The 24,788-nt window shown below is 36.0% G+C and overlaps 2 protein-coding genes across 4 annotated transcripts in view; both read left to right on the forward strand.

Annotated features, from left to right (window-relative positions):
- LOC136026165 (adenylosuccinate lyase-like) overlaps positions 1–20,122 on the forward strand; it is a 92,791-nt gene extending 72,669 nt beyond the window's left edge. For all 3 annotated transcript variants that reach the window (XM_065702484.1, XM_065702491.1, XM_065702499.1), the window contains exons 9-10: positions 203–379; positions 19,991–20,122. In XM_065702484.1, coding sequence (XP_065558556.1) covers positions 203–379; positions 19,991–20,077 — 264 coding nt within the window. In that variant the 3' untranslated portion in view covers positions 20,078–20,122. The remainder of the gene's footprint in view (positions 1–202; positions 380–19,990) is intronic.
- A 2,053-nt stretch (positions 20,123–22,175) lies between these two features.
- The window catches only part of LOC136035066 (uncharacterized), a 312,741-nt gene continuing 310,128 nt past the window's right edge, over positions 22,176–24,788 (forward strand). Inside the window, exons 1-2 of the mRNA XM_065717017.1 lie at positions 22,176–22,287; positions 23,958–24,128. Coding sequence (XP_065573089.1) covers positions 22,176–22,287; positions 23,958–24,128 — 283 coding nt within the window. The remainder of the gene's footprint in view (positions 22,288–23,957; positions 24,129–24,788) is intronic.

Raw genomic sequence — 24,788 nt, forward strand, 5'->3', positions numbered from 1 at the left:
TGAAAGTTTGTCAACGGTTTAAAATTTTTGAAAATTTAAGTGCAAAAGATAAGAATATATCTTCTCCACTGTGCAAAATATTTGCAAAAAGAAAGAATTTTCTCCTTGGGATCATCTACCTCTTTGTCTCCTCAATAGGCCATACAATGGTTATGGAGCCTTCTATTATTGTCCATTAATTTCCGTCTCTTTCTTTACAAAGGAATGTCATGAAAAGATACGAGTCCTTTCTCAAGAAGCTGGTAATCAAGTGAAAATGTTTGGCATGCAGAACAATTTAATGGCAAAAATTCGAGAGGATCCATATTTTGCTCCCATTTATGGGCAGTTGTCCCGTCTTGAGGATCCTAAGAGTTTTATTGGAAGGGCTCCGGAGCAAGTGAGTAATGTTTTTGACGTTTTTTGAAGTTTTCAAATTTCGTGGTTTTTTTTTTTTATTTGTTTATGGAAATTTTTTGACAAAGGGGAAGTACCTAGTGATTTTGGGAGATTACTACTGCTACTAACGCCTCCTGCAACACCAAGCCGCCTGATGCCAACACAGATAAACACGCCCCTTCTCCATCCCAATCTATTCAAAGCCTTCCTTATTACACCTTCCTAGGAAGTTTCTATTTCCCTTAAATCTTTCTTTTTGATATCCACCCACCCAAACCGCGGACGACATGCTTTCCGTTTAGCCCTTGATCGTTGGCCAATATTTGAGAATCTCTCATTCTTCACACGAAGAATGTGCCCCAGCCATCTCAGCGTTTTTCTTATAATAGCCCTAGAAAGCGGGATTGAACCACACTTTTCGTACAGCCTAATGTTTGGAATACGGTCAGTCAGCCGGGTACCCAGGAGCTACATCTACATATTTGTGACGATAAAGTATCCAAATGCCGGCATTCTTATTGCAGGAGACACAAACGCACTTAGTCTTAATTGTCTGTGCAAAGATCAGAAGCTTAAGCGAATTGTTGATTTCCCTACTACAAAAGGTGGAACCTGTTTGGATGTTATATGCACCAACTTTAACACCTTTCATAATAATCCAATTCCCCCCCCCCCCCTCGGTGGTAGCTATCATTTCATGTTACATTTGAAACAACTGCTAATTTTTAGAACAAATTACTCAGTTCTGAATCTCGCACCGGCCAATAAAAATTCAAGGTTTTTTTTTTTTTTATTCTGGATCTTGGATTGCGTTTGAGAGTTGGGATGATGTTTTGTCGTGTGTACATCTTAATTCAAAGGTTAGTTTGTTTCAAACAAAATTAATGACAAATTACCAAAAAGATTTCCTAGAGGTTATCAAGAAGGTATCTTCCTCAGATAAACCCTACGTTAATGAAAAAAATAAAACGACTCATCCATTTGAAAGTAAAACTTTTTGCCTCGGAAGAAAAGAGGATGCCTTAACCCTCCGTAAATATATGAAGAAAGCGACTCTTTATGGTAAGAATAAATTATATTGCTTAAAATAGAGCAAACCTCGGCAATGGTTTAAGAAGGTGAAAGAAATAGGGGGTCGCCCGTGCAAGAACCTTAATTTTCTTCTGGATGAACCGCCTGAACAGACAGCCAATGAGCTCAAGAAACACATAGCTAGCACTGTGAAAACGCTCCCCCTTTGAAAACCAGCTAATCCCTGAAACTCCAAAAAATAAAATCCTGGAAATTTCAGGAAAGCAAATAATAGAAAAAATACAGAAACTGAAAAAAACTAGTATTTGTCCCATTGATATCCCAATTGATCTAATAAAGGCATTTCCTGATGAACTTTCCTGATGAACTATCAACACCCCCTGTCGGTATTTTTAATGATAATGATATAGTAATTCCGGATGTTACCCGTCTTGCTGGAAGCTGGGCTATATTACTAAATCCAAAAGAAGGGAGGCCTGAACGATTTTTACTGGCGTACGACTTACCTTACCCTAGTTTTTTCAATAATGTAGACTATGAGGGTCTTTTAGCTAATTGGTTAAAGACAGAGATTCTTAAACTTATTGACTTACAAGAATTTGGAAACCTGAAGGAGACATCTATTTCACACTACCCTGCTAGTTTTCTTGACACCAGTCTTAAAAACCTTGAAAACCTTGATTCTTGGTTAAATCGTTTATTAATTGATCTCCAGAAAGCGTTTGACATAATTGACCACAATATCCTAGTAAATAAACTACTGACGGAGTTTCAAGTGAGTCCCTTTATAGTTAAGATTGTTGCCTCCTTTTTAACAAATTGTTCTCATGTTCTTAAAAATAAAAATCTTTATTCTGATCCCCTTGCTTTCTTTTGTTGGGTCCCCCGGGGAACTCTGATGGGTCCCATTTCATTCCTTATAATGGTTAATAGCCTCATGACTGACCAAACAGAGCGATGGAAGTATGTGGGCGACCTGTCTGCTCTTGAGATTTAACGACGAAATATCAAAAGCTTAGTTGTGACATTACTTGACGATCTCACACAGAAGGCTTCTTTGTCGAAGATGAAAGTTAACGTTAATAAATCTTCAGTTGTGACACTTAACGTTCATGTTCAAAAATCCTCAAACAAGCTTCCCCTTCGGTTTCTCTTCTAAAACTTTTGATAAAATTCTCTTGCCCCCCTAAGAATCTTCTCCAACTCTATTATTCTTTTATTCGACCAATACTCGAGTTTGCTTATCCAGTATGGCATTTCGATCTTTCTTCAGAGCATATCTATATGATTGAAGATTTCCAAAACGAGCACTTAGAATCATAAATGGTGACGGGAAGGTTTTGTATCATTATCTACTAAGTAAGTTCAAGCTCACCACGTTGACCGAGAAAAATACCTCCTTTGCCTTCGTTTCGGTACCAAGACCCTGTCTTTTCCCCAATTACGTTCCATCATTCCCGAGACCCCACTTTCCTGCCCGCAACAGACCGTCCCGTATAAAATCCCAAAAAGTCCCCAGACTGACTCCCATCTCCGCTAAGCATGAAAGATATCGCAAAAGTTTTGTTCCGAGTTTTGTTGAACTGTATAATAACCAGGAAAACTAGTCATTAATTTTGTTGTTATCTATGTGTTCTGTACAATGAATTACGTTTGACCTGAAGGTCAGCTTCTTTCGATATATATATATATATATATATATATATATATATATATATATATATATATATATATATATATATATATATGTGTGTGTGCTAGTTTGACCTAAAGTTCAAATTCGGCAACCATGCTGTCATAGAAACTAAAAAAAAATCTGTTCTTCTTCTTCTTCATGTGGTTCTTTTACGGTTAAATTCCAAACTTTTTCTTAGTAAAAAGTGGTAATTCAAACCTCCACATTTTGAATTTCCGTCTTAATATTCTAATTTATTAAAATCAATTTCTGACTTAATTGGTCAGCTCACTATACATTGTGTTAATGATCACGGCAAAGTCTGTGGGAGAGAATGGAGTCAAATAGAAATTCCGGACTTAGATTATGCAGATGATCTGAGTGTCCTAGATAAATTCGTTTGTAATTATTAGTTTAGATGGTTAGTAGCATTGGTATAGATGGCGGATGCAGGCAATGTGTAAAAAGTAGAATAGCTATGGCCCAGAGTGTTTATTTCACAGTTGAAAAAGTTTAGAAGAATAGGAAGGTAAGTCTGCGAACCATAACTAGAACATAAAAACTACGCTAATGGCAGTGGTCAAGTATGGTTCCGAAGGAGGGGGGGGGGTGCTCTGGAAGATAGAAGAAGGTTTGTTAAATTTTTGCCGAAGATTTTTCTAAGGACTGATCTAGATACCCGTTTCACTGACCTGGTTGTATAAAGCAAAAAGCTCTAAGAAACATGTAACTCAATCACACTTTCTAGAGTTACAGCGAAAGAAAGACCGAGGTAACTAGGATGTTTTACGAATGAAGGACGAATGAAGGAATGAATGTGATGTCAAGGATTGTCAAATATTGTGGTTTTTTGCCTTCCACTTGAGGCCTAACGAAAAGCAGGTTGTCTCCGAGTGGGGTAGGAAGAGGTCACGAGGGAAGTTTTAAAGGAAATTGGAACTTCTATGAGAGTGTAAAGAGAGAAGCTTCGAATCGATTTGGGCGGAAGAGGGGTGTGCAGTACTACATTGGCCTCAGAATGCTTGGTGCTGCGGTCAGTTGTTAGTAGTAGTGGTGGTGGTAGTAGCAATTGGAGTTTCCCCGCAATGTCAGTAGGAGGTACTTAAATAGATAGAAGTCGTTTAAAACATTAGTGCTTCTGAGCGTAAATAACTAAAAACACAATTTTTTCTCAGCTCAAAGTAAGGAGCAATAATAAAGCTTAAAACGAACAGAAATTATTACGTATATGAGGGAGGTTTTCCCGCTCCTGAACACCTTGCTTTTCACGCTAAAGTTTTTTGGCACTTTTGAAAAAGTTACTTATTGTTCTAATTAAACGACCCTTGTCTTTCAGGAGTCGTTTTTAAAGATTTGGGATAAAATTTATAAATTTAGCGTAAAGAGCGATACGTTGAGGAGGGGGAAACCCCCCTCATATACACAATAATTTTGTTTTGTCTTAAGCTCTAATATTGCTCCTTACTTTGAGCTGAAAAAACTTTTTTTTATTTAATTTCTGGTCGTTTTTTTAATAATGCCAGGAAATCTGGCGAAAAAATCACCCTCCCCATAGAAATATCCTCTGGAAAATTCAATCTTGGTGAAATTTTACCCCGGACAATTACCCTTAATAAGTCCACCCGTAAAATTGAGTAAGTAAAGGGAAAGCAAGACATAAATACGAAAAAAATACGAAAAATTTTATAAGAAAAAATAAGAGAACATATTGCACAACCTAACTATTTTTTCAATTCAGAGGGGGTTTTTTCGAACAAGTAAATGGTTTACCCATGGGGGCCCCTTTAAGTCCTTTATTAGCAAATTGTTTTTTAGAAAATATTGAAACAATAGCGTTAGATTCATATTTTTTAAAACATAAATTTTGGGGGAGATATATGGATGACATAATTTCGGTATGGAATTATGGGGTGGAGGAATTAAAAGTTCTTTAGAACATCTTAATTTTTGGGGAGGGGATTTAAAATTTACAGTAGAATTAGAAGAGGATAATAAACTTCCTTTTCTGGATGTCCTTCTTTTAAAAAATGAAAATAGTCTGGATCTTAAGATTTACAGAAAACCTACTAACAATAACAGATTTTTGTCGTTTTTCTCCGGTCATGCTCGCCAAGTAAAAATTGGTTTAATCATATCTTTAACTGACCGCATTTTTAGAATTTGTTCTCCAAAATTCATTGAGGAGGAATTATTGTTGTTAAAAGAGATTTTAATAAGTAACCATTATCCGGGTTGGTTAATTGACCAGAATTTTTCGAAAAGAAGGAAAAATTTCTAGAATGTTCTGACGATATTCTGGAAACAGCAGAAAAGAAAGATATATTTTGTTCTACCATATGTTCCAGGTTTGAGTGAAAAACTTAAAAGAATTTTACAAAATAATGGTTTAAAGGTAGCTTTAAGAGGTAGTAATACTTTGGCTAGTTTTTTAAATTCTGGAAAGGATCGGACTTCCGTAGAGCAACAAAGTGGGGTTTATAAAATCACATGTACTTGTGGAAGCTCTTATGTGGGACGTACTAACCAGAATTTAAAAACGAGATTGCTACAACATCATAATTCTATTTCATCGTCTTTAAAGCAAAATACCAAACCTGAAGATTTCACGTCGGCCCTCTCGGAGCATATCTTTAATTTTCCAAATCATTTTATTTTGTTTGAAAATGTTTCTTTGACATCAAGGGACCAAGGTTTAAAGCAAACTTTCAGGGAAACAATCGAAATTTAAAAAATTCTATTTAAGAATAATTCCATAAACAGAGATACAGGTGAATTTGGATTGAATTCAATTTACGATAATTTACTGAGGTCAAAAAAGTAAATATCACCTCACCTAAAAGCCATGACCTCTGTCCACGTAATATGTCAGATAATTCTAATGAACCGGAACCGAAAAGGTCAAAGAGATCTGCCTCGGCTGTTGCATTGAAAAAAATAAGAGGAATAAACTATATGTAATTAGTTTATTAGGTATAAATTTTGTTTTTTTTTATTCATGTCTTTTAGTTTTACTGCTGATGATGAACACTGTATATGTGTTCGAAATATCCAGTTAAATAATTTTATATCTATTCACTGTCAATAAAAAGGTATCATCCCTATTTTGAACTGTTTTACTTTCGTCATGGAAAGGCAGTGTGGTCTTCGAAGTTATCTACGTCGAGTATATTATCTCAAAAGACATAGTCATTGAGCCTGTTAACTATGCTGAGCAAAATGGCTATTTCAAAATTTTGATCGGATGATTTTGGGAAAACAGTGGTGACGGGGGCCTAGTTGCACTCCAATTTTTTGGTCACTTAAAAAGGCCACTATAATTTTTAATTTCCGTTAGATTGAGCCCTCTCCCGATGTTTTACGCCTATTGATTTGATTTAATCACCCCTGAAAAAAAACACGCATCCGTGATCTTTCTTCTGGTAAAAAAAAAATGCAAAATTCCACATTTTTGCAGATAGGAACATGAAGTCTCTACAGGAGGGTTCTCTGATACGCTGAATCTGATGGTATGATTTTCATTCAGATTATGTGTCTTTTAGGGGGTGTTTATCTCTTCTTTCGAAAATAAGACAATTTTTCTTAGGCTCATAACCTTTGATGGACAAAACAAAACTTAATGAAACTAATATATTTGAAATCAGCATAAAAATTCAATTCTATTCATATAATTATTGGTACCAAAATTCCGTTTTGATAATTTTGATTACTATTGAGCTGGTTCGCCCCTTGCTTGCAGTTCATAACCACGAACTGTTTGACAAAGTATCTTAACAAATACGCAGTTCTTGTCATGAGTAATTTTTAATACTGCATCCATCTTTATTTGTCATTTCCGACCAGTTGTCCTTTCTGAAGAATCTCAAGACTTTTGTTGAAAATGCTCCAGAACTGGTGAGCAATAGACTTTTTTTTTCGTGGTCCCGAAATTGGGCTAATTCCTAATATTCTTAGGGACTACGTTATTTAATAGAAGTTGTAGCCTAATGAGTATGATGCGCTGCTTAGGAAAAACGGGTTGTTTCCATAAACACTCACCTCAGGCATTTGGACTTTATGGCCACTCCCCTGCCTGCATTTATCCTTGCATTCTTATAATTCAGATTTTTAATAATTATACCGTTTTGGAGGAAAATATTTTTAATAGACTTATAGGAGATATGCGTGTTCTACTCAACCTAAGCGATGGACGTGTTTTGCTCCTATTTTGCGGGTAGCTGTCTTTGTCTTAGACTTCTATTGGAAAAGATCCAGAAAAAAACATTTCCGTTTTTCTACTGGAAGTTGAGTTTGTTTATGATTTTAAAAGATCTAAAGCCAAACTAGCTTTCTAAAAAACCATGACAGAAACATCTAGAACTATTACAAAAACAAAAAAGTAAATCTTGAAAACAACAGTTCTATGTCTAGCAGGAAGCAAAAGGAGGAGTAGAGTCAAACGACCATATCGCCTGTGCAAGGCATCCTCAGCATTGGTGGAAGGAAAGAATCTAATCGGTCCGTTAAAAGGAAAGGAATCTAATTATAAATCTAACAACTCATAAGGAAGAAATTTAAAATTGAAAGAAAGTAAATAGAAAGTATATATATATATATATATATATATATATATATATATATATATATATATATATATATATATATATATATATATATATATATATATATATATATATATATATATATTACAGTGCTCCCACTAAGGAACAGTGTTTCCACTTGTGTGGTCTTTGTGGGGTGTGGTTTAGCCCATATACGGTATATAATTCAATAATAGACAAACTATCAGGCAAATTAAACAATAGGCACTCTAGCTGACATGAGGTACGCTCGGCTTGTTGATATTCAATATTAAGATGTAACTCAATGTAGACAATGGCGCCTCTTCGATGAGAAAAAAAAACATCATTTTGACATAATTTGAGGTATTTTGGTGTATTGAGATGAGTCAATTTCATGGAGCAAGGCTAATAATTGCCTATTCATTATGCTTAAGGTACCGAGGGCATCACCGAAAATTGTGAATTTTTACAATTAACCTTTTTATTTATTTAAAAAATGTTTTTGGGGCGGTACCAATTTATCGTCGTTGTTGCCACTTCTTATTACCAATCAAACTACCACAGACAACAACATCTTCAAATAGAAGCTGCATATTCTTAAGCTGCTTTGTGTACCATATGCTTTTTGTACCATTTGCACTTTTTATTATCATCATTAGTGATTGCTACTACCAAAAACTACATAAATGCGTATAAAATTCTTTCTCGTTAAAATTGTGTTCTGGAGTGTTCTTCCAATTTTTAAAGTTTTATATGGTTTTGTAATTTTCCACTTAACCAATTTAAAAAGTCCGATTCCATTTTCATTGTCACTGGCACTTTAACAAAGATTTCTTTCTTAAATATTTGCATTCTGATTTGACACTGGTAAAATTGATTTTTGGTTTTCAAACAGTTCGTGGTAACGAACTGTTGAAAACCCGGCTCAATAGTAAACGAAACTCTAAAAAACGGAACTTCGATGCTAAAAGATATATCAAAAGAATCAGATTTTCATGCTGATTTTAAATATATAAGTTGCATCAAATTTAGTCTTTGTCATCAAAAGTTACGAGCCTGAGAAAATTTGTCTAATTTTGGAAAATAGGGGGAAACACCCCCTAAAAGTCATAGGATCTTAACGAAAATCACACCATCGAATTCAGCGTATCAGAGAACCCTATAGAAAAAAAATTCAAGGTCCAATCTACAAAAATGTGGAATTTCGTATTTTTTGCCAGAAGACAGATCACGGGTGCGTGTTTATTTGTTTGTTGTTTTTTTTTTCCCAGGGGTCATCGTATCGACCAAGTGGTCCTAGAGTGTTGCAAGAGGGCTCACTAACGGAAATGGAAAGTTCTAGTGCCCTTTTTAAGTGACAAAAAATTGGAGGGCACCTAGGCCCCCTCCAACGCTCATTTTTTCCCAAAGTCAACGGATCAAAATTTTGAGATAGCCATTTTGTTCCGCATAGTCGAAAACCATAATAACTATATCTTTGGGGACCACTTACTCCCCCACAGTCCCTGGGGGAGGGGCTGCAAGTTACAAACTTTGACCAATGTTTACATACAGTAATGGTTATTGGGAAGTGTACCGACATTTTCAGGGGGATTTTTTTGGTTTCGGTGTGGGGTTGAGGGGAGGGAGCTATGTGGGAGGATCTTTCCTTGGAGGAATATTTCATGGGGGAAGAGAAATTCAATGAAAAGGGCGCAGGATTTTCTAGCATTACTATTAAAAAAAAAAAAACAATGGAAATATAAACATGAAAAAGTTTTTTTTTTCAATTGAAAGTAAGGAGTAGCATTAAAATTTAAAACGATCAGAGATTATTACGCATATGAGGGGTTCTAAAATACTTTAGCATAAAGAGCGAGGTATTTAGGAGGAGATAGATACTTCGCTCTTTATGCTAATAAAATTTTAAGTAATTTCAACTATTTATTCTACGGCCTTTCTGATTCAGGCGTCATTCTTAAAGAATTAGGACAAAACTTAAGATTTGATTTGAAGAGCTGGTATTAACGAGGGGACAAACCCCCTCATATATATAACTAAAAATATAAGAATATAAAACTTTGTTACGTAAGTTAATTCTTAAGTTACGTGTATTTTTTACTAATAAAAACGTTCGTTAAAAATCAAAAGTCCTAGTTGCCTTTTTAAGTAACCGAAAAATTGGAGGGCAACTAGGCCTCCTTACCCACCCCTTATTTCTCAAAAGTCTGATCAGAACTAAGAGAAAGCCATTTAGCCAAAAAAAGAATTGATATGCAAATTTCATTTTAATAATTTATGTACGGAGAGCCAAAATAAAACATGCATTAATTCAAAAACGTTCAGAAATTAAATAAAAAAACTTGTTTCTTTAACTGAAAGTAAGGAGCAATATTAAAACTTAAAACGAACAGAAATTACTCCGTATATGAAATGGGTTGTCCCCTCCGCAATCCCTCGCTCTTGCCACAATTCTACTTTTTAAAACAATTAAAAAATTTAGCGTAAAGAGCGAGGGATTGCGGAGGGGATAACCCATTTCATATACGGAGTAATTTCTGTTCGTTTTAAGTTTTAATGTCGCTCCTTACTTTCAGTTAAAAAAACTAGTTTTTTTATTTAATTGTTATCAGAGATTAAGGTTTTTTCAACGGTATTTTAATATGAATTTTGGAAGCAAGAGATCACATCAAAGAACTTAGTGGTTTGGGTTGTTGTTTCATAGCCTGTGTGTTTTGAAAAAGTAGAATTAATTTGGGGCAGTGCTTTAATTGCTGGTTCCCCAGTCTTTGATGACTAATCAAGCAGTTCGTTGTAACGAACTGTATTAAGGAGCGATCCGGCTCGATAGTAACCAAAACTCTAAAAAATTGACTTTTTGAATAGTAGCCAAAACTCTAAAAAATCGACAACATTTTGATACCAATAGTTTCATCAAAATAATCGCATTTTTATGCTGATTTTATATATATAGATTGCATTAAGTTTAGCCTTACTTATCAAAAGTTACGAGCCTGAGAAAATGTGCATGATTTTAGAAAATAGGGGGGACACCTCCTAAAAGTCATAGAATCTTAACGAAAATCACACCATCAGTTTCATCGTATCAAAGAACTCTACTGTAGAAGTTTCAAGCTCCTATTTACAAAAATGTGGAATTCTGTATTTTTTGCCAGAAGACAGATCACGGATGCGTGTTTATTTTTTTTTTATTAATTTTTTTCCGGAGGTGATTATATCAACCCAGTAGTCCTAGAATGTCGCAAGAGGTCTCATTCTAACTTAAATTAAAAGTTCTAGTGCCCTTTTTAAGAGACCAAAGAACTGGAGGGTACCTAGGGCTCTCTCTCACGCTCATATTTTCCCAATGTCACCGGATAAAAATTTTGAGATAGCCATTTTATTCAGAATAGATAAAAAACCTAAAAATTATGTCTTTCAGGATGGCCCAATCCCCCACAGTCACCGGAGGAGGGGCTGCAAGTTAGAAACTTTGACCATTGTTTACATATTCTAATGGATATTGGGAAGTGTACAGGCATTTTCATGGGGGACTTTTTCGCTTTGAGGGGGAAAGGGGTTACGTCGGAGGATCTTTCCATGGAGGAATTTATCATTAGGGAAGAATTTCCATGAAAGGGGCGCAGGATTTTCTAGTATTATTTAAAAAAAGAGAAATAAATTAAAACAATTTTTTCAGCTGGAAGTAAGGAGCAGCATTAAAACATAAAACGAACAGAAATTATTACGTATATAAGGGGTTCCGTCTTCACCACTATACCTCGCTCTTTACGCTGAAGTATTCTTAGTAATTTATTCTACGGCCTTTCTGATTCAGGAGTTATTGGTGCTCGTCCGAAGTCTGCTCTCATGCATTCTTGCCGCATGCAGAGCTGGCTCCACGTACGTCTGGATATCCGACTAGCCACCGGAGAACTAAATGCACCTAAGGACGGTTGGGTTAGCAGCCTTCCTCCTGAAATTCATTGCTACGAATGAACTGGAAATACAGCCTCGGATGTCCCACCTACTTTCCCAAATGGACTTAGGCATGCCCAAGGATGTACCCCTTTGAACATCGCTGACCAAGGTGGCATTAATGTTGCCACTTGGAATGTCCTGACGCTGAACCAGCCTGGTTCTAAGCTTCTTTTAGCAAAAAACTAAAAAGATATAAAGTGACGATCGCAGGAATAGCAGAAACGCACCTTACGGGAATTGGTGAAGAAGATATTGGAGAAGGAAGGACACTGCTTTGGTCTGGCGGAACCCAAAGAAGAGGGGGAGTTGGCCTTGTTCTCAACAGCTTCGCCCGAAAAGCCCTTCTGTCATTCATACCTATCTCAGCGCGTCTACTGAGAGCGAGAATTGACGGTAAGCACGGGAAGATAACTGTTCGTACTTGCTTTGCACCGACAAACGAGGCCGAAGATGATGATAAGGACGACTTATATGCGTTGCTGTCCTCTGAGCTCTCCTCCGTGCCACCGCACGACTACCTCATAGTCCTGGGAGATTTTAACGCATGCGTTTCTAACAGCTCTGGCCTGTATGATGCAGCTGTAGGACCTGTGACGGTTGACACTCTGAATGATAATGGTGAGCGGCTGCTCAATTGCTGCATACACCCATGCCCTTTCAGTCACAAATACTTGGTTCGTGAGAAGAGACGTTGCGATGCACACATGGTACAGCAATGACGGCAAGACAATAAAGATGCTTGACTACATCATCGTGACGCTGGCTTTCGTCTCTCCAGAACTGCCGGTCATACAGAGGTGCCGAGCTGGGCAATACCGACTATCGTCTTGTTTCTGCAAGGATCAAACTCTGGCTGAGGGCCAACGAGAAGGCCTCCAAGAAGATAGACACCTCTCGACTGAAGCAAGATCCCTCGGTTCGTGAGTGGTATATGGTTGAGGTCTCCAACCGCTTTGAGGCCCTCCAGCAGTGTTCAGAAAGCGAGTCAGCGTGGAACACTTTCAAGGTTAATGTTCTCACTGCAGCTACAGAAGTTGTGGGCTTTAAGCAGTGAAAAAAGAAAGAGTGGATCAGCAACCAGACGTTCGAATTGATCGAGCAGAGACGGCGAGTGAGACTAAGAGGAGATATGGCACTCAACAGACAGCTCAACAAACAGTGCAACTCTATGCTTCACAAGGACAAGAAAGACTTCATTGAAGGCAAAGCCGCTGAGCTCGAGCAAGCTGTCTAAAAGAAAGACATAGGTGATAGATCTCGCGTGAGCTGACTGGCCAACATACCATGGCGTCCACAAGCCTGAATGAAGCGAATGAAGAAACCATATAGGATCAGTCCCAATGTCTTGGTCTATGGAAGAAACACTTCGACATCCTGCTCAACTCAGATCCACCCGATTCCATCGACCCAGGGCCTGTAGAGTTTACCGCTGCCCTTGACGGTGATGAATTTTCTCCTGAGGAGATCAGATCGGACGTAAAGAAACTTAAGAACAATAAAGCAGCCGGCACTTGTGGCATCGCTTCTGAGCTACTCACAACAGGCGGCCCTGCAATGATACTCTGGCTGCAGATGATGTTCAGCATAATCTGACGCACCGAAGTTATACCATCAGACTGGAAGAAAGGCAGCAAGACGGACTGCAGCAACTACGTGGTATCATCCTACTCTCTGTTCCTGGAAAGCTGCTTGCAATGCCACTGCTGAAACGTGCAACAAGTTTCTGACATACTTTGCGCCGCCCCCAACAAGCCGGATTCATGCCAGGAAAATCGACAACTGAGCAGATTCATACGGTTAAACAGATCGTTGAGAAGACAGTGGAATTCAACAAAAAAGCCTACATAGCTTTCATTGACTTTTGTTCATCCTTTGACACTGTTGACAGACCGTCCCTTTGGCTAATCTTGAAAGCTGCGGGCCTACCTGCAAAGATAGTCAGCCTATTCAAAGAACTTTACAGCAACACAGAAGCGCCGTCCTGGTTAACGGGAAGCTTTCTTCTTCCTTCCCAATACAAAATGGAGTGCGGCAAGGATGCGCGGCTTCACCTGAGCTGTTTAACTGCGTCATTGACCACATCCTGAACGAAACGCACCGTACCCACCCATTCAGCATCAATTATGCCGGGAGGACTCTGTCCGATGTTGCATTCGCTGATGATGTAGCTGTCCTTAGTGACAATCTCGACCAACTTAATTCTGCACTCGAGACGTTCTCCTCCATAGCCTCTAGAGTCGGGCTGCAAATCAACTCGAAGAAAACGAAGATCATGCCCATAGAAAAGACCGCATCAATACCACTCTCAACTGTTGTGATTAACGGCCAAGTTGTCGATGTGGTAAGGCAATTCACATATCTCGGACCAGTTATATCCTCCAGTGGCACACTTGACGCCGAAATCTCAGCCAGATCAGCCAAGGCAAGCTCTGTGTTCGACCGACTCCTGGGAGCAGTCTTCCACAAACCGCAAATTAGCCGCCATACCAAAGCCCGAATTTACAACGTCACAGTCTCAAGCATCATGCTGTATTCATCTGAGACATGGCCGATAACCCAGAAACAGCTAAGAAGGATCGATGCTATTCAGGCTTGACACCTGCGTCGAGTCGAAGGCTTCAAATGGTATGACAAGATCCGCAATATTGAGATCCTGAAGACCTTCAATCTGGCAAACCCTTCTACCCAAGTAGAAGCCCACTCTCTTAAGGTGGTACGGCCACCTACTCCATCTCCCACTAAGCACCCCCGCAAGGATCATGGCTTCAATCCCTCGGAAAATGGCTGGAAACGCCCTCGAGGAAGGCCACGCACTAGATGGGCTGATATAATAAACCAACGCCTGCTCAATCGCAACATCAACCCGAATGAGGCCCTATCCTTAGCCCTGGACAGGGCTACTTGAAGAAGACTGACGGCTTTGTCAACCAGTTCCCTCTACGCTGGCGATCCTGCTGAGCAAATGCGTTAAGTCAAGTAAGTTAAAGTTGTGATTCAGGATTCATTTTTAAAGAATTGTGACAAAATTCAAGCTTTAGTGTAAACAGCGAGATATTGACGAGGGGCATTACCCCCTCATATACGTGATAAAAATATACAAATATAGAAGTTCGTTATGTAAGTCAATTCGTAAGTTACGTATATTTATTACTAATAAAAACTTTCTTAAAAAAAATAATTAAAAGTTCTAGTTGCCTTTTTAAGTAACCAAAAATTGGAGGGCAACTAGGCTTCCGCCGACACTCCCCTTTTTTTTTTTTTATCAAAATCGTCCGATAAAAATTGTGAGAATGCCATATAGCTAAAAAAAAATTAAATGCAAATTTCGTTTTAATTATTCATGCGCGTTGGTCAAAATCAAAACATACATTAATTCAAAAACGTTCAGAAATTAAATAAAAAACAATTTTTTTTAGCTGCAAGTAAGGAGCAACATTAAAACTTTAAACGAACAGTAATTATTTTGTATATGAAAGGGGTTGTTCTCTCCTCAACGCCCCACTCTTTACGCTAAAGTTTTTTATTGTTTTAAAAAGTAGAGTTGTGAGAAATAGTCAATCTTTAGCGTAAAGAGCGGGGCGTTGAGGAGGGGACAACCTCTTTCGTATACGGTATAACTTCTGTTCCTTTTTAAGTTTTAATGTCGCTCCTTACTTGCAGTTGTTTGCACTTGATTTTTTTTATTTAATCAAACAGTTCGTGGTAACGAACTGTAGTAAGGAGCGACCCGGCTCAATAGTAACCAAAACTCTAAAAAATGGGATTTTGGTACCAATAGCTACATCAAAAGAATCGCATTTTAGTGCTGATTTTAAATATATAAGTTTCATCAAGTTTAGTCTTACCCATCAAAAGTTACGAGCCTGAGAAAATTTGCGTTATTTTAGAAAATAGGGGGAAACACCCCCTAAATGTCATAGAATCTTAATGAAAACCACACCATCAGATTCAGCGTATCGGAGAACCCTACTGTAGAAGTTTCAAGCTCCTATCTATAAAAATGTGGAATTTTCTATTTTTGCCAGAAGGCAGATCACGGATGCGTGTTTATTTGTTTGTTTTTTTGTTTTTTGTTTTTTTTTCCCAGGGGTGATCGTATCGACCCAGTTTTCCTAGAATGTTGCGAGAGGGCTCATTCTAACGGAAATGAAAAGTTCTAGTGCCCTTTTTAAGTGACCAAAAAAATTGGAGGGCACCTAGGCCCCCTCCCGCGCTAATTATTTTCCCAAAGTCAACGGATCAAAATTCTGAGATTGCCATTTTATTCAGCGTAGTCGAAAAACCTTATAAATATGTCTTTGGGGACGACTTACTCCCCCACAGTCCCCGTGGGAGGGGTTACAACTTCAAAACTTTGACCAATGCTTACATATAGTAATGGTTATTGAGAAGTGTACAGGCATTTTCAGGAGGATTTTTTTGGTTGGAGGCAGGGGTTGAGAAGAGGGGGATATGCTGGGGGAACTTTTTATCGAGGAATTTGTCATGAGGGAAGAAAATTTCCATGAAGGGAGCGCAGGATTTACTAGCATTACTTAAAAAAAAACAATGAAAAAATAAATATGAAAAAGTTTTTTTTCAGCTGGAAGTATGCAGCAGCATTAAAAATTAAAACGAACAGAAATTATTACCCATATGAGAGGCTCACCTCCTCCTAATACCTCGCTCTTTACGCTAAAGTATTTTTAGTAATTTCAACTATTTATTCTACGGCTTTTGTAATTCAGGGGTCATTCTTAATGAATTGGGACAAAATTTAAGCTTTAGTGTAAAGAGCGAGGTACTGACGAGGGGGCGAACCCCCTCATATCTATCTATCTTCTATATATAGAAAAGTAAGTTGTTTGTGTGTCTGTCGACTGACGTCATTATAAGGATTGAGCTGGATGTCGTCATGAAGTTGTTTGTCGACTAACGTCATGTTTGTCAACTGATGGAATTATAGACCGGGACACTGGGACACAAACGACGACTTGGACACAGGGAATATAAATGACGACCGTGACATAGGGACACAACTACAACGGGGACGCCCGGGGGCACAGAGGGGAATATATAAATGACGACCTGGACACTCAAAGAGAAGTTACAGACTGGGACACCGGGACACAAATGACGACCGGGACACAGGGAATATAAATGACGACCGGGACACAGGGACACAACTACAATGGGGACGCCGGGGGGCACAGGGGGATATATAAATGACGACGGGGACACAGGGAATGTTCGATTAGCAATCATCATCAATAAAGCTCAAGGGCAATCATTAGAATAATAAGGTATAGATCTGAATACGTATTGTTTTTCCCATGGACAATTATATGTTGCATGTTCAAAAGTCAGTAAACCTGACAATCTATTTATATGCACAGACAATGGGACAGCGAAGAATGTTGTATATTCGCAAGTTTTACGTAGTTAAAACATATATATATATATATATATATATATATATATATATATATATATATATATATATATATATATATATATATATATATATATATATATATATATATATATATATATATATATATATATATATATATATATATATATATATATATATATATACATATATATATATATATATATATATATATATATATATATATATATATATATTCACAGGTGGGACAGAGGGACACAACTACAATGGTGCGTAACTAATATGGCGCGTAACGACTTACACGCGCGGGGGGGCGCGAAGCGTCCCCTCCAACTAGGTGTTTTATAATATGAGAATACAAAAGTTCTTTACGTAAGCTAATTTATAAGTTACGCATATCTTTTACTTATAAAAAGATTCGTAAAAAATTAAAAGTAGGTTGCCTTTTTAATTAACCAAAAATCGGAGGGCAACTATGCTTCCTCTCCCGCTCTTTTTTTCTCAAAATCATTCGATCAAAATTATGAGAAAGCCCTTTAGCAAAAAAAAAATTACAAATTTCATTTTAATTATTCCTCTGCGGAGAGCCAAAATCAAAACATGCATTGATTCAAAAACGTTCAAAATTAAATAAAAAAAACAAGTTTTTTTTAAATGAAAGTAATTTACTTACTTTCTAAATAAAGTAAGTAAAGTTTTTTATGTTTTAAAATGTAGAGTTAAGAGAAAGAGTCAAAATTTAGCGTAAAGAGCGGGGCGTTGAGAAGGAAAAGCCCCTTTCATATACGGAGTAATTTCTGTTCGTTTTAAGTTTTAATGTCACTCCTTACTTTCATTTAAAAAAACTTGTTTTTTTTATTTATAAATTAAAGAGGCTAGACGAAAAGTGGCACATTTGAAAAATTCAAACGAGGACCCTAATTAACTAGGTAAGAAGCGGAATATTTAAAAAGAATTGTTAAGTAGATATTAAATTTTTGAATTTATAATTGTTTAATGATTAAAATTAGAATTTTGGAATATAAAGTAGGACCAGCTGTAAAGCCGAAGATCGAATTAGAATAGCGAAATAATTATTAAGCTGGTAAATAAATAATTGTTGAATGGCTAAAAGAAGAACAGTGGAATGTGGAACATTAAATCATTAAATATAGCTGACCAGACGAAAAGTGGAATATTGAAAAAGAATCGCTAAATTATTGTTAAATTACTAAGTGAATAACTACGTAGGGGGTTAAAATTGAACTGGTCATAAAATTGACCAAAAGGGGAAGCGGAACATTTAAAGCTCGACCTTGTTTCATGACTGCTCCGCGATAAACTTTACTGTGAATTAAAGTACCAAGGCCATTAAAACAAAAATAATTTTTGTTTTAAATTATTGTTTTAAATCCTTGATATGTTGATACCTGAAAACGCGATTTTCTGATATTTTTCTTTTGGCTTTAGTAAAAGTTGTGAATTTTTAGGCAGTACCATATTTTCGTCACTGTTGTCATGTTGAACGGCGAAAATAAATAAGCAGAAGTTGTTAGTTAATTTCGATAAACCATTTCGTCCATAAAACTTCAAACATTAATAATCTGTTGATTTTAAAAGACAACTTCACTTTTAAAGGAAAGTATTTTCTTAAGCTGCTTGGTGCCACATGTTTCTAGCTTATTTTTTCTAATGTTATCCCATGTTTGTCGACTTAGATTTGGCACCCCATACTACCGAAACTGCGTGACAGCAGATGGAGTTCTTCTGCAGCAACTGTTGAATTTCTGATTTTTTCTTAAAGTACATAGTAGTGTAAGTTTCCAATTAACCATTTCAAATGAGCATAATAAATATTTCAATGCTCTCAGTACTTTATGGTTGCATATGCTCTATTAAATAGTATGCTATATTAAACAATTTTTGGCAGCAGGATATTTTCGTTAGCGGTGTCACGTTGAAAGGTGAAAATAAATAAGCAGAAGTTGTTAGTTAAATTTCACAACGCTTTTCATCCCTTAAAATTTAAACATTAACAGTCCGTTGATTTCAAAAAACAACTTTACCTTTGAAGGAAAGTATTTCCTTAAGCTGCTTTGTGCCACATGTTTTTAGTTTATTTTTGTGGACTGTTCACCCATGTTTCATCTTCTTAAGTTTGGCACCTGATACTATCAATACTTCACAACAGCAGATGGGAGGCTTCTTCAGTAATTTTAAAATTCTACATTTTTTTTTTTTTAAGTATCGGTATAGTAGTGTAAATTGGCATTTAACCAGCTCAAAAGATCAGATTAAATCTTTACTGCCCTTGGTACTTTACGGTTGCAGATGCTCCATTAATTAATGGGCTATGCTTCCTGGTTTTTCAAATAAATAACGACGAAGGCCACACTGCCTTTCCATCACAAACACCAAAAATAAGAAGAACAATAGGGATTTTTTTAAGACAGTGAGAAACAAATTAGAATGAATATATCGGCCCTATGTCCAAGGGCCGTCCTCAGCAATACAAATAAGAAAAAACAACTTACAAGAGGATAAAATCAATAAAACTAAAATAAACAGTTTTTCAAAACAGTCCCAGCATCCTTACCTCAGCAAAGTTCAACCAGGACTGATAAATAAATTGTTATGAAACGAGGCAATTCATTGAAATGAAAAAAAAAACTGACTTAAAAACACGTTTTTAATGCCAGCCTAGCTGTTTCCCATTGTCTAAAAAAAGTTCCCTATTGTTCTTCCTGTTTTTGTTGTTTGTGGTTTTTGAAGCCTACGTTTTGTGATTATATTTTAATGATTCTCGTCCCAAGTATGGTTTATTATTACCTTTCGCTTGTATCTACTTTTATATTAAAAGGCTTTAAAATATTAGTTTCTTTGCCTAACCAAAAGTTTAATATTGTACCACATTTGATTGTTTTATATTCTGCTAATCGTTTTGCTGTTTTATGTTAGGTTTTATGGTGTTATTATCAAATTAATTTGTTCTACAAATCTATTTTATTTTGATAGGTTACTGAGTTCCTTGAAGAAGAAGTTTACCCAGTTTTGCAAAAATACGAAGGGAAATTAGAAGGTGCCGTTGATTTGCATGTTTAAATACTGATTTAAACATTTTAAATAAAATTTGATTCGTTAGTTTAATTTGGCTTACTTGTTAGTTTAATTTTATTTATTCTGATTTGGCCCTTATTTACTCTTTATTTTTTGTCCAAGGATGGTTTTCATTTAGTTTTAGTGTTTTTTACTTTCATTCGTTTGATTTGTTTTCATTTAATATTAACTAGTTTATTTTCATTATTTTAATTCGGAACTCATTTTCTCGTCAGTTTTTTGTCGAAGGATAACTTTCATTTTGCTTCGTTGGGTTTATTTGGCAATCATTAGCTTAATTTAATGTCAGCTAGTTCAATTTAATAGATTTTATCAGTTTAATTTGGGACTCATCTTTTCCTATAGTTTTTTTTTGTCAGAAGACGATTTTCATTAGTTTCTTTTGATTTTTTTAACACTCGTTATGTTTATTGTAAATCGTAAGTCAAAGATAATCAGTTTGAATCGTAAACTTATTTAAATAAGAGTGAGGAGAAGCTTGGGTTTGTAGGGTTTTACTACTATTGCAACTACTACTAATAACTCACTGCAGCACCAAGTCGCCTGAGGCCAACGCAGTTACGCACGCTCCTTCCCCATCTCAACCTGTCCAAGGCTTCCATCTGTGCTACCTCTTAAGTAGTCCCGATTTCCATTGAATCCTTCCATGTGTCCTCATCCCATCCCTTTTAGGGACAGGCTGCTCTTTGTTTGGCGCTAGGTGGTAGGCCCGAAAAAGATGATCTTTGGCTATCTATTATCCCTCATGCGCAGAAGCTGTCCTAGCCATTTCATCTTTTCTCTCATTATGCCCCTTAAAAGTGGATTATAACCACATTTTTTATTCAGCCTTTTGTTTGAAATATAGCGATTATTTAATCACTTTTTTCGAAAATCGAAGTCTGCCTAAGAAAGCCATCCCCTCTTATCCTTTGTGGCTAACATGTGGCTTGTTTTCTGGATGGCAGCTTTGGCGTGATTCCTCTTGATAAAGACAAACAATTATTCTAAAAAAGAAAGCTATAACATTATAACAATAAAAAAGAAAGACCTGAAAAATATATCTCGCTATCCAGTTGCAATCATGCGAAGAAATAGCAAACAAATTGTAGGGCAGTATATTGGCAACGACTGGTTATTTTTGAATTTTTGAAAGTATGCTTGTTTTTAATTACTACGTTAATCCACTCTAACTCGCGAATGTTTTGAACTTTTTGTACGAAAGATTTATTCAACTAAGATTTACTGAGCATTAAAATTTTCTGATTCGCTGAAGTTGAAGATCTTGTAACTTTTAAGCTTTATATTTACGAAAGGTTAACATTTACTAATTAACTGGTATTGAAAATTTATTGAAGAACTAAGGGTTAAATTTACAATTACTGAGTCTATAAATTTAATGAAGTTAAATACTTACCAAAGTTTAAAGAAAGGTTAATATTTATTAATTTAATAAAGTTAAAAGTTTACCAAAGTTCGAGATTTACTGAACTTGAAGGTTTACTTATCTGTTTAAAATTCTTTTGGATAAGCACACCAACAGTTAAATCAGCACATGCTTGAAATCAATATATGTTTGGCTGGTCGTGATAACTATTTCAAATTTTAGGCAAAAAATACTAAATTTCCATAGAAAACAGTTATTTATTCTTCCCGTAAATATTTTATTTTAGTTCTACAATTTATGGAAACAGGCTTCCCCGAATACATTATAAATCCCTAACCTAACCAACTCTGAATATTAAACATTTAATTAAAATATTCCTGCATTGTAGTTTATCTCACCCAGTTCTTTTTGAAAGGCTGCTTATTTTTAATTACCACGCTAATCCACTCTAACTTTAGAATGTTTTTGAACTTTTTGGATGAATTTTTCCCAAAAATGTTTCTCATACAAACTCTTTTTCTTTTTATATTCAAAAAATATTAAGTTTATTAGTGGGCTGACATTTGAAATTTTGGTAATTGACAATAAGCATAGTTTAGCATTTCGCATGCGTTTTTTATTCAGACACTTTCCATCCTTTAGAAAGCATCTCTGGAAAGCACTTAGTTTGCGAGAGCAACTTGATATCCCAAGATGTACAGGGTTTGAGGATACCTTATGGGATATAAACGTTCTAGTTCTGTTTTAGAGGGAATTGTGATTTTAAAAGCACGGATTTTTGGCAAAGCTGGAGCTCAAAGGCCCTGGTTTTCATTGTGGGAATGGTTCGGTAAGTTCAACTAAAAGTTAAAAAGCTGTGTAGTTGAAATTGGAGTTATTCACTTAGCCAAATATTAATCCTTTAAATGTACTCTCTCGTAAATTTTCTCTCCCAGAGTTGTACCATTTCAATAATGACCACATGCGCCGATGTAATATGTACTGACAGAAATATACCGATAAGTTCCAAAAATGCACGGATAAAATATGTACCAACAGAAATGTACCGATTTGAACGAAAATTGCACCTACAGAATATGTTATGTCAAATCGACAAAATGCCCATGGTTTAAACTGAACAGTCTCTAGTGGTAAAATATACCATTATAAATTAATAAACAAACCTAAAATCTCAACAAGGATATTTTGCGTCTTATCACAGGAGGATGCTACTTTATGTTGTTTTTGCATACGTAAATTGTGGGTGTTTTACTTCAAATAACTAAGTTATTAAACTGTAGGGTTGAATTTCCCCTTCATGGACAGTGCCATTTTAAAAGTGATCGTATTTGCTGATATAATATGATTAGCGAATGATTCGCTAATTATTCCGAATTTCCGAAATCATTCCGATTATCCGAATGATTGTAAGCCACAAACAGTTTCGGGTGAGCACATAATATCAAAGCTTAATAAATATATAGAAATTGGCATGCTAACTTCTTAAAAAGCTTTAACTTTCCAATTATTCATATCCACCTAAATATGTATCATATAACGTTGTAGCACACTTTAAAGATTCGATACTCGCGTCACTGACAATTTTCTAGCAGGAATAACCAGGGACCGGGGGTTGAAACTTCCAATGTTTGTCGGAAAACAACTTTCACTACATATGGTTTCATTGATATAGAGATACATAGACAGTGGTGTCTTTTTGTGACAATGTGGGGGGGGGGAGAAAAATACTTTTATTTAATCTATCGAAGAGGGAGGGAAATTGCTTTCTGTATTTTAGTGTTTTTAGTTAAAATATCCAAAAACAGATTTTTTTTCAATATCAAAGAGGGAGGCAAATGCCTCTGTCCCCTCCTCTCCAATTGATGCCATCCTATAAAGATTGAAACGCCTTTAGTGAACCTTAAACAACATTAATATCTTAAATAATGCCATAAAGATAGAAGTGGGATTCGTCACCGTACTGGTGTAAATAAGGGGCTGTGGATATGTTTTAGAGGTCGGATCTTCCTAAAACATGCTTAGAAACGAATATCTAGGCAAGTTAATTCTTGCCTCTAGCTGCCACTCTACTAATGGCTAACTGGTCTCTGCTGTTAGTCTAATCTTTACGACATCAAAATCGAGCATGAATATAGAGTATTCAACAGGTCATAAAATGTTTGCGAAGCTTGATAAAGAAATGTAGTTTTGAATTTCTAAATAGTGACGAACATGATACCAATACTAAGTTTAAAAATTGGTATTCAATAATAAATAGTTTATTAGTTGATATTAGTACTCGTAAAAGTATAACTCGTCGTAGAAAAACTCCAAAGAAACCATGGATTACTCGAGCTCTTTTGAAGGCTATTATTAGAAGAAGGTATTTGTTCAAAATGTGTGCGGCTATTAATAGTGTAAGTGATAAAACAGAGTATAAGATTTATAGTAACCAGTTAAATACACTACCTCGTTAAGCCAAAGCTGATTACTATCGTAATCAATTTAAATCTTGTTAAGGTAATCATAGAAAAATAAGGCAAATTATAAAATCCGTCGTAAATCCTAATCATGATGATATATTTCCGGACGGTATACATAATGATAATACAATTGCTGATGGAATGTGCCGTCATTTTGCTAATGTGGGGAAGGATTTGGTTCAAAGTATGGTTATTTCTGAGCATGAAGGTAGTTTAAAAAAATATTTATTGAATGCAAGTGATGTTTCAGCATATTTGAAGCCAATCAATGCTTCTGAACGTTCTGAAAAATTGAAAAATATGAATAATGGAGCTTCAGGCTCTGATTTTGTAACCGTTAAAACTCTAAAGTATATTTACCGTGTCATTTCCGGTCATTTAGCGTGTTATTTAAATGAATGTTTTAGGGCTGGAGTGTTTCCAAGTTGTTTTAAAATTGCAAAAGTTATTCTTCTATATAAAGGTGGTGATAAAAATGTACTCGGAAATTATAGGCCCATTTCTTTATTACCAGTAGTATCCAGATTATTTGAAAAATTAATAGTTAAAAGAATGGTTGAACTTTTAGAGAGTAAATCATTTTTTAATCCAAATCAATTTGGTTTTTTGGGGGTTTATCTAATGAGCATGCTGTTCAATTTTTGACGACTTTTGAGAGTGGTGCGTCGGATAATGGTATGAAAGTCGCTTCTGTTTTTCTTGATATTGTAAAAGCTTTTGACTGCGTTGACCATTTTATACGCATTGCCAAATTAGAAAATTGCGGTTTTATAGGACCATTTCTTGAATTACTGTCCTCGTTTTTAAAAGAAAGAACTCAACACGTACAACTAGGAGATAATGTTTCTTCAGTCAGTAATGTTAAATT

The sequence above is a fragment of the Artemia franciscana genome, chromosome 1 (assembly GCF_032884065.1).
Source record: "Artemia franciscana chromosome 1, ASM3288406v1, whole genome shotgun sequence".
NCBI lineage: Eukaryota > Metazoa > Arthropoda > Branchiopoda > Anostraca > Artemiidae > Artemia > Artemia franciscana.